At 41.0% G+C, this 11,326-nt stretch overlaps 1 protein-coding gene across 1 annotated transcript; it reads left to right on the top strand.

Annotated features, from left to right (window-relative positions):
* Positions 1-2,227: 2,227 nt before the first annotated feature.
* LOC133402013 (kelch-like protein 38) lies at positions 2,228-8,457 on the top strand. The gene is given in 6 exon segments (XM_061675563.1): positions 2,228-2,411; positions 3,875-5,095; positions 5,178-5,319; positions 5,923-6,028; positions 7,170-7,297; positions 7,299-8,457. Coding segments are annotated over 5 exon segments (1,764 nt in total). The 5' UTR covers positions 2,228-2,411; position 3,875; the 3' UTR covers positions 7,467-8,457.
* The last annotated feature ends 2,869 nt before the right edge of the window (positions 8,458-11,326 follow it).

Below are 11,326 nucleotides of genomic sequence, written 5' to 3'. Positions count from 1 at the left end.
GTTCCATGCACACATCATACAGTATGTTATGGGTCAGTTTTAACCGGGGCCAAGAATTGCCTCATAATAATGGTTTATATTAAATTATGAACTACAAAATGTGTTGATAGCCTGTCTGACATTGAAAAATGGATGATTAATCCTAATCAGTGTTTCAGAGAAAGGGGTTCGACCCAGTGCAGTGTCTGGTATACACAAACTTTGTAGCTCCTGTCCTGTACAAAAGAATGACATTTTTAAATATTTTCATTTTTTGTGTATTTTGGGTCACTTCAGGAAAAGTCCTCAAATTTCATGGTGAATGACATTTAGTGTTGTTGTTTTTCTTTTTTAAATTGGTGTCAGATTTGGCCCCAACAGTATAGTAAGGGTTAAGCTAATTTCAACACTACACATAATAAATTATGTTCAGTACGGAAATTGTAACAATTGAAAGAATGCAATCAAATAGGATCAAAAAGCACACAATACTAGGCTTTATTTTCTCCAACACATGCACAAAACACAACAGTAGAAGTTGTGCGGATGACGCCGTTTGTGAACTTTAGGACGCCGATCACTTGGCAGTGTAGTAAAAGAATTGCATGTTAAAAAAAAAAAAAGTATCTAAGTTTTTTACCGGAGGCCATTTTAGTTAAGGATGTGAAACCATCACTCACCCACCCTTATTGACTCAGTTGACTAAAAACAATCTTACAGGTCCCATATTTTAACAAGCCAACTTTTTCTAGTATTTAGGGATGTAATATTGTCTCTATGATGCCCTTTAAACATCTCAAACATGAATTAAAATCGTCCACGCATTCCTGATAACCAGACGCTTTTCTGCCGAGAGGCCTGAAATCAGCTCATTCAAATTTCTCAAGCTTATCTGCGTCACTAGCGAAGCGCTCCGCCTACCTCCGCCGCTCCCGAGCCAGCGCTGTCAACATAAGAAACGTGCTCTCACAAGTGGGTCTTCTACACGGAGGCAACCAATCAGAGGAAATGGGACAGTCTTAGCCAAATATGGACAAAGTGGATACAAAACTGGGTCAAACAGAAGTAGTTGTTAGAGGGGCCTTTTTTGTACACTCGTATGACAAAATGTTTTATTTTGTATTTAAATCATATCTTTATAGACAATTAAGCCGACATTATTCATTCAAATGTTTAGTTTGTGTTTCTTTTATCTTTTAGCTGGTGATGAGACAAGAACATGGCAGAAAAATGGAAAAGAAAACAATATTCACTCTTTTCACGATACAGTATTTTGACAAACATGCTCTAGCTTGTTCAAGGAGGAATATGAATGAATAATTACCTAAATTTAAAAAAAAAAAAAAAAAAAAACGTTTTAAATGGTCAAAATTTATCATTCTGTTTATCCAACTTTTAACTCCAAATTTGGCCAGTCGTATGAATGAGTTTGGGTGTAATGAGTTGTTTCGACACTAGGTGGTACTGTGTTATTCTGTACTGCTGGTCCTGCCTGCCTTGCATGACTTCACTATGCAAACTTCCCTAGAATTTTCAGTTCACCTTGAACCAAATCTATGTTGCTTCATTTTGTTTAAGCTTAGAGACCTTCATGTTTCACTTTCAACCGCAGTCTGACAAAACCACCACTGATGGGGATGTGGAATGAGAACGCAGCAATAATTCAAGGGTCAAATAGCGAAATATGTTGCTTGGCTCAAGTCGACTCCAAGATGATGTGATGAGTGAAAATATTTAACAATAATAATTAATGTTTTTATTGCGGTAACCACAAGTTGTGAAGGACTCCAAGGAAAAGGTGAAAATAATAGCGCACAATGTGATCTGTTTAGAGAGTATGAACCAAATTACATAGAAATGAACCTCACGGTTTTGAAATTGCAATCTCTACTGCTTGTGTTGAACATAGTACATATTATTTCAAGCCAACAGAACCAAGCTTCGAGCCAATGTAAATCTTTGAAAGGGCTCACGATGACTTATGTGACATGAGTAGCCAGGGCTAGGACCGGTTGTTTCTTTTCAGTCCTATGTGTTTGTGTTTCAACAGCACAAGACGTCAACAAAGTCAATGTTATCGATGATCACAGCTAAAATTATGTCGCTGAAATCAAACGACACAGTGATGGAGTCGGGTTGGATACTGGGAAAGCACTCCCTCATGTCACACGTGAGCTTGCTGCGGTGTTGCCAAACAGGCCCTATATTTAGGGCAGGAATGTACACAGAGGCCTCGTGGTAGGGGATCATAACAACAAGCAGCATGTGGCACGCTCCTAAAAAGAGACAGCCCCTTCTAGATCACAGAGTCACACAGCAGCAACACGAGAGTAAAGAGGGAAAAAGTAAAAGAAAATGTCAAGACGTCACCTTTTCTGCTGAGTGCTTGCTGCAAATACATTGAAGGACCCCTGCAGAAGCCTTTTATAGAGGTAAGAAGGTAAGCATTGTTGTTGGATAAGTCTGAGTCTGAGCTACAATGAGTTTGAAAAATAGACACTTAGAGCTGATTATGTCACTGATGGTGTAGTGGTACACTCACCTGACTTTGGTGCGGGTAGCGTGGGTTCAGTTCCCACTCAGTGACAGTGTGAATGGTTGTCCGTGTCTATATGTGCCCTGCGACTGACTGGCGACCAGTTCAGGGTGTAGTCCGCCTTTGGCCCAAGTCGGCTGGAATAGGCTCCAGTGTCCCATGGCCCTAACCAGGATAAGTGGTGTTGAAAATGGAATGGGGGAAAAAAAGGGATTTGAATATTACTTAATATTGTATATTTCCAATAAAAAGCACAGTGCTATGTGGCTTTGCATTTCAAATCCATATCTATTCTATTCTCTACATGTATTGTCTGTACATTTAGATGAGAGGCAGAAAAGTACGTGGATCTAATTGATGATTGACAGACTAAGTGATCAACGGAACAATATGTTTCATGTATTAGTAGTTTGTACTGTTGTACAACTGCATATTATAGATCTCGCATTTGACTCATCTAATTTATGAGATAATAAACAATATTGAATTAATACCGCTGAACTGGGGGGTGTACCTAGGGTTGTGAGCAATGAGAGGGAAAAAAATAAAACAAGAGATACATGAAACACTGTCAGACAATAGAGGCCACATGATAAAAATAGTCATTCAGGTGATCAAATGCTCAGACAAGTAGTCAGCCAAAAGATTAGGCAGGCACAAAACCAGCAAAGTGACACTAACCATTTAGAATCTGTAGTATTTCTGTCAGCGAGGCACATTTTTCAGAAAGATGTGTGGACTATTTTTAACCTAATTTGAAATCCTGTCTGTGCATTATTGTGTCAGTGAACAAAAAGAATAATGACAGTCTTTGACTTTGTTGACATTGTGAATAATGCTTGATCCCGACATACCCTACAACTGCATGAAAAGTAGGGATGTACCATACCCCTTTTTTGCAGGCTGTTACCAATGCCAGTATTCATTCTTCGTACCACTGCTGAGTACCAGTACCACAAGCACATTTTTTTCATTCAGTTTCAATTAACACAATGAAAGATAATTGTGAGCAGAACTTGCTTTCTGACACACACGATTTGCTCTTAAGTCAAACCGCCACAGTGTCGTGCCAACCACTGGCAAGCAGGACTTACTCTGTGTCAAATAGGTTTTTTTGGTTTAGGTAGTGGTGGCTGGTATCGGCAGCCTTCACGAATATCCCATACCACGAAATAAGGCCGGTATCGCCCCGATACCTAGTACGTAGCAGTACTCACCCATCCCTAATGAAAACAATGGAGAAGTCCCCCACAATGAAATTTGGCTTGGTGTATTTAAAGTGTCGCACACAGACAGCAGTGGTGCCGGAACATTTCCCCCCCTGACAATCAAATTAATTTGCAAGGTGTCACTCCTCAGGATGGTCCGAGCAGCAATGGAGGTGTTTCACTACAAAGATAAAGAGCATTCATCCAACTTGCTCCTCCAGCTCAATAGCCTCAGACAGGAGAAACTTCTCACAGATGTGTTACTGTGTTCCGACAACACGGAGATCCACTGCCACCGCAACGTCCTGGTCTCCAGCAGCCCCTACTTCCGAGCCATGTTCTGCAACAACTTCATGGAGAGGCGGCAGGCCAGGATCAACCTGCATGGTCTGACGTCAGCCATATTGAACACTATCATAGACTATGTTTATACTGGCCTGGCTCATATTACCATGGATAATGTGCTGCCCCTCATGCAGGCCACATCTATGCTACAGTATGTTCGTCTTTTCGAGGCCTGCTCCAGTTTTCTTCAGGATCACCTGAGGCCTGACAACTGCTTGAGTATGATAAGGTTCTCAGAGATCATGAACTGTAACACTCTGAGAGAAAAGGCAAAGGATATGGCAATGAAGAGCTTCTGTGACGTGTCTCTTTCGGAGGATCTGTGCGAGCTCTCTTTACCAGAGCTGATGGGCTACCTGGAGGATGATAGTCTGTGTGCAGAGGAGGAGCAGGTCTTTGATACACTTGTTGCTTGGATCCACCATGACCCTTTATCCAGGCGGTGCACCATCAGTGACCTTTTTAAGAAAGTACGCCTTCGCTACATCCACCCCACCTACCTGTTCCAGTTCATCGCCAGCGACCCTCTGATCCAGTCCTCCACACTCTGCATTGAGCTCATTGAATCAGTCCGACGCCTCATGTTTTCTGTCAGCATCAAATCTTTGGGGGACTTGACAGGTGACTTCAAGCCTGTATGGGTTGCACCAAGGCGCTGCACCTACCATGACAATCTGGTGGTGGTTGGAGGGAGGAAGAACAATGAGCAGACCTCCAGAGAAGCTTTGGTGTTTGATGAGAAGCGCCAGGAGTGGAAGCGTTTGGCCAAACTTCCGAACAGACTGTACAAAGCTTCCTACGTGGCCCTTCACAGTGTGGTGTATGTTATTGGAGGCCTGAGCACCAATACAAAATACTGCCAAGTCAGCACAACCGTCTACACCCTCTCCCTCAAGACCAACGAGTGGCGGGTGGCCCAGCCCATGCTGGAACCTCGCTTTGCCCACCAGAGTGTCTCCTACCTGCACTTTATCTTCGTGCTGGGCGGGCTCGGCTCTGACAGACGCCTGACAGACAGCGTGGAAAGGTCACATGAGACTGAATCATTTTGTTGCATTAAATACTTTGAGCAGTAAGTGCAGTATCATCACTTTTTACTATGCTCCCAGGTACAGCAGCATGTTCAACCAATGGGAGACCATGGCCCCCATGCCCGAGGCTGTGCTCAACCCTGCTGTGGCGGCCACCAACCAGAGGATCTACATGTTTGGAGGGGAAGATGCCATGCAGAACCCAGTCCGACTCACTCAGGTAACATTCACTATAGCTATCACTAGAACCATCCATCCATTCATCCGTCTACAGTACTTTCTGTACCGCTTATCCTCATTAGTGACGCAGGCGACTTTGAGCCTATCCCATCTGACTTTGTGCAGGCTATACCCTGGCTGGTTGCCAGCCTAATCGTATGGCAGGGTTAGGGTTAGGGTTAATCCTAGGGTCAGGGTTAGGGTTAATCCTACACCCTAATCCTAATCCTAACCCCCTGAACAAGCATTCACACTCTCATTCATATCTACATTATGAACAATTTAGTGTATTCAATGAATGTACCAAGCGTGTTTTCGGAATGCTGCGATTGGCTGGCAACCAGTTCAGGGTGTATCCCGCCTCCTGCCCGATGACAGCTGGGATAGGCTCCGGCACACCCGCGACCCGAGTAAAGAGAAGCGGCTCAGAAAATGGGTGGATGGATGGATGGATGGATGGATGGATGTTTTCGGAATGTGGGAGGAAGCCGGAGTACCTGGAAAGGAAAACACACAAGCACGGGGAGAACATGCAAACTCACAAGAACAAATCGTTGTTTGATTCATTTAGTCGGTTTCTTTTCATCCACTTCCAACTATGCAGGTGTATCACATTGCCAGGAACCTGTGGTGCAAGATGGAGACCAGAACAGTGAAGAATGTGTCTGCTCCTGCTGCTGTGATTGATGAAAAGATCTACATTGTCGGAGGTACTGGCACAGGTTTTCATAAAAATAATAGAATGAATTAGGAAAGGAATGTCCAGTGCTGCACAAAAGACTCATTTGATTTTTTGCTTCTGCAATGCTATGATGATAATGATGATGACAATTGTATAGTTATTTCTGTTTGATTATTAGAATACTGTGCTGTTAATTATTTGAATTGTACAGTATTTATTATCCAGTCAAACAACCATTCACAATCACACCTATGGAAAATATGAAAACCAATGTGAAACAGATATTTTTTTAAACATAGAAATATGCACTAATAATGCAAAAAAATATAATTATAACAATTTACTTAAAAGATGAAGGAAGCGATGTCTCTCCACAACCTAAATGTAAGGGGACCCTAAAGTTATAATCATTACTAAAGTTTATATCTGTTCTCCAAACGTCTGCTTTGAAAAAAAGATCTCGTGGTTGCTTTTGTACAGGTATATGTATAGGTAGTAAAAATCACTAAAAAAAATAAAAAAATCATTATGTTTGGTTGTAGTAGGTATATATATATATATATATATATATATATATATATATATCCATTTTCTGAGCCGCTTCTCCTCACTAGGGTCGCGGGGGTGCTGGAGCCTATCCCAGCTGTCATCGGGCAGGAGGCGGGGTACACCCTGAACTGGTTGCCAGCCAATCATATATATATATATATATATATATATATATATATATATATATATATATATATATATATTAGACAGGTTGCCCCCACAGGAAGTGAAAATGAATTTAATAATATAGTAGGTCTCCAGCAATAATAGCTTGCATTCCTCTGAGAAGATTTTCAACAAGCTGTTGGAGTGTTTCTGTGAGATTTTTTTTTTTTAGTTAATTCATCCACAATTTCTGATGCAGTTCATCCACAGCAAACTCATTTATGCATTTATGCTTGATGGGCATTGCTTTGTGCACTGGGGCAAAGTTGTGCTGGAGCAAAAAAGGGTCTCAGCCAAATTGTTCCCATGAAGTTGGAAGTACAGAATTGTCCAAAATCCTTTCATGAGATGAAGAATAAAAAGAAGTGCGTCATTATTTTTGTTCTCATTGTACAATTTCTTGATGCCTCTTATTCGAGACCGACAGTCTCACATGAACGTCTCCCCTGTTCCAGGATATACCAGGAGGATGATCGCGTATGACACTAAGGCTAACCGCTTCCTCAAGTGTGCCAACTTGAAAGAGAGGAGGATGCATCATTCAGCTACAGTGCTCAATAACAAACTCTACATCACCGGCGGTACGCTACATCAACGGCCATGATGTTATTGAGGACTCAGACACTTTCGAGTGCTACGACCCAAAGACAGATGCTTGGACAGCCAAAGGGAGTCTTCCGTATAAACTCTTTGACCATGGCTCTCTTACGCTGACTTGTGTGTCACAGACGTGGACTAACGCGGAGCTGTGAGAGTCATTTATAATATTGATCAAAATGAAAGGCTGTCTCGATGCAGAAATAACTCATTTAAAAAAGGGAGCTGCTGTAGCCTGCCAACTCACCCGCTAACCCTCACTCGCAGACAAGAGTGGAAGCGACTCCCGCTCTTGAGGTCACTCACTTGGCCGCGCACATATCCAACCCACGAATTCTAGAGGTATTAGACTTTATGAAACAAGTTCATTTATTTACCATGTCTTTTATTATGTTAGTATGGTTTTTATACAAGACTGGTAGTATTTTGTTGATTAAAATGTAACAAGAAATGTGGTGTTTTTTGTTTTTTTGGGTGCTGCAAAGGGTTAATGACACTTCAATTTATTTCAATGGGGAAAATGTATTTGCCATACAAGTAAATTGAGTTACAAGCTTAGTCATGGAACACATTACAGTCATCAACTTTACTTTTTTTTTTTTTTTTTTTTTTTCCTGTTAAAATATGTCTACTGGGCAGTTTGAGGTCACTAAACGTAAATATAGTTACAATTTGTCTGTTCACTACACGGTAAAGTTTCAAAACATTTCTGCACTCACTGCAATGAAAAAACATGATGAAATTAATGTGCTAACCATAAAAACATCGTATTAAACTATCTTAAAAAAGAATAATAACTTGAGTTACCACCTATAATTCGTGAACAGGATATGATCTTGCTGGGGCCTCCACTGTCATCAAAATACTGTATAACTTGTTCAGCAAAATATCGCATTTTACAGACTGTACTGTTAAATACTGTTGCATGCAGTAAATTGGTGGTCTTTTTGAAGCAAACAACTGTTTTGTTATAACTGCTTTTTCCTTATAATCCATGGAGTAATCATGTTGTCATGTGAACCTTCCGCTATTTCTTGTTTGGGCTTTTTACTGTTTCTTCTCTGTATAAAGTTGTATATGTCGTTTAATTTTGACCTTTTGCAGTGTTTGTACAAAAACGGTGTTTTTTTTAATCTCAGTGAAATATTCAAGAATAAATGGCTTTTATTTCTATTATTCCAATTTGTCTGCACAGTAACTGGTTTGCTGCCAGTAAATGCAACGTGAGTTACACATGAGTCCCGCATGTCTCAACATGTCTGATGCCGCTCACACAGACAGAATCTTTATTTGGACCAGGCAGGTTCTTGGCATTGACAGGAGGAGAAACAGAAGATTGTCATCAAAAAAAAGCTATCATTTTTACAAAAAAAGAAGACCCTAAATCATTTTCAGCACTTAAATTCATCTGCTCCACATAAAACTAAAGTTTGGGGTTGACTGAGATGTCAAATGAGAGTATTTTTGATTTCATAGCACATGGACAGGAAAATGGGAGACACAAAGCTATCAATGTCCAAGTTTGATTTACTCGGCTGAACATTCAGTTTAAAAAAAATAAAAAAAATCAATAAGGATACGAGGTTAAGAGAATGAATGGATGGATGGATAAATTAATTATCTGCTTAGAGGCACACTGTTTGATTTGATTTTCATGAGAATTTAATCAATCTTAACAGCTAAATTCAAAACATCTCGAGTCATTTGCAAAGTCCACATCAGCTAATCAGATGACATTTATAAAGCCATCTCAGCTGTTAAGTGAACGCAACGTGACAGCAGGTATTACCTTGGCATGTATTTCATTGAAGGTCAATGGGTCAGATGGTGCATTCAAAGGCTGCATGCCAGCAAATGAAGTTCAGGGGACAGTGGGTGGAAGTGTGTGTGTGTGTGTTATTTTGAGGCACAAACAAGAGGGCAACTGCGACACCACGTGAGTCATGTGGGCTGGCAGATGTGGGGTGGGGGGAAACCGTCATTCAAGGTTTCGCAAGAGAGAATGTGAGCGAGTGATGAAACCCATCCGGGAGCAGCTGTTTCATCTGCTCACAACATCACAACAAAAACAGGGATGACGGACAGCATAGAGGGAGGAGAGATCCACCATAGAGGTTTCCAAACAGCTAGCAGCATTCAGAAACCTTAACCAACATCACATTTGTGTCTGTTTATTGGTTTTGCTGGCGGCACTTAGTGTCGCAACACTCGAGACCGGTCTCGAGTGTCAAGACCACATTTTGAAGGTCTTGGCCTCGTCTTGGACTCGACTGCCAAACGTCTCGGTCTTGTCTCTGTCTCGGACTGGCCGGACTCTGGATTTTCCGTTGAGAACAGCACTGATCTGCTATTCATAAACTTCATTAATGTGTTCATTGAGAAGCACTTAGTAAAACAACAAATACCTTCAATTCATGTGTTATTAACCCCCCACCACTGTCTAATGACTAATGACTGCAACCTTCGTGGTGCTGTGACTGAGGGACACAGCGGTATGAAACGCAATGAGGAGAGCCCCGAGCGAGACAGGTCCGCTAACTCGACCGTGAAGACTTCATATGTAAAACAAAGTGCAAAAGAAAACTGGTGTGCAAAATCTGTGGTCTTCAAGTCACTGAAACGACTTGGACAACGCTGAACCTTTGCCAGCATGTCAAAAGAAAACAAACGCAGGTACGCTAACGTTACCTGGAAGTAACACCAGCGAATCTAATGTTGTCTTTCTGAGATTAATATTTCTGGAAAGTGGTTTTAATTCCGCCTTAAATTGGCATTATCATCAGACCCCACCATGCATGTTTAGGACACAAAATGGTGCAGTCGCTTGTGTTTCTTAAGTGCAACCAACCTCTCCTTGAAATCTTCATTTTTAAATAGACACAATGATGTATTTATTGCAAAAATGTAGTTGAAAAAAAAAACTTAAGATTTGAGAGTTTTGCATGTTGTGCTTTGAAAGAGTTACATCATTGTTTTTGGCTGGCAAATGTCTTACAAAAAAAATTCAAGATAGAACATTGTAACTGTTCAACCTGGTCATGCGTTTTCAAATTTACTTATATGGTCTTGGTCTTGTCACAGTCCTGACTTGTCTCCTTGTTGAGCTGGTCTTGACTCCAAAAGGTCTTGGTCTCGTCTCGGTGAGTTCTGGTCTCGGGCAAGTCTTGGTCTCCGATACTGTGGTCTCGAGCACACCAGAAGTGATCGTTGCGTAGCCTGGTTTGCCAGTACATTACCTGCGTAGCTGTAGCAGGCCTATAAATGTTCTCTTGCGATCTCTTATTTGTAATGTAAGATAAGAACAGAAGAATAAGAACAGAATGACGACCTAGCGGTTAGCACAGCCGCCTGTAAAATGGGAAATTGCATTAGACCCCACAGGGATTATTATAGATGATTATTATTCACCTTTATGTAGTTTGGATTCGAAATATATCGTTTTTGGCGACAGTTCTGTAACTTTTGTCACACACCTTATACAGTATGTGACTTCTGCAGCCGACCAGTCGAGACTGTCTCATCCAAAGTCACAATTACTGACAATTACTCTCTATTTAATCATATCCCGCTGTGAAATGATATAAAAAAGAACAATTTGGTATATAATGAGGAACTTTCGTTTGATCTTTGCATAATAGTTTTTAATACATTTAATAAGACCCTCAGACAACTATGTACAAAGAGAGACCTAGTTTATGCATTTTGACATGATAACTGTGGAACTATTGACTTATTTTTGAGTATGTATTGTATCACCGCATACATTTCTTGACTTAAAAATCAACCCATCCATTTTCTGTCAACATGAATTGCTTCTGAGGGTGGGACTGAAGCCACGCTAGGGTAGTCAACATTGCACATTAATAGTGACGACAACGCGCATCGTACTATGCCTTCTAAATCGCCTCCCTAACTGATATTTGGAAATTACTTTCGAGAGCCAAACAAGCCTAACCATATTTATTGTGCAAGTACTTGACCTCCTGCCGCATTTAACGCTTGGAAAATGTAATAA

The sequence above is a fragment of the Phycodurus eques genome, chromosome 4 (genome assembly GCF_024500275.1).
Source record: "Phycodurus eques isolate BA_2022a chromosome 4, UOR_Pequ_1.1, whole genome shotgun sequence".
Classification (NCBI taxonomy): Eukaryota; Metazoa; Chordata; class Actinopteri; order Syngnathiformes; family Syngnathidae; genus Phycodurus; species Phycodurus eques.
This window is presented reverse-complemented; position numbering and strand designations above follow the sequence as displayed.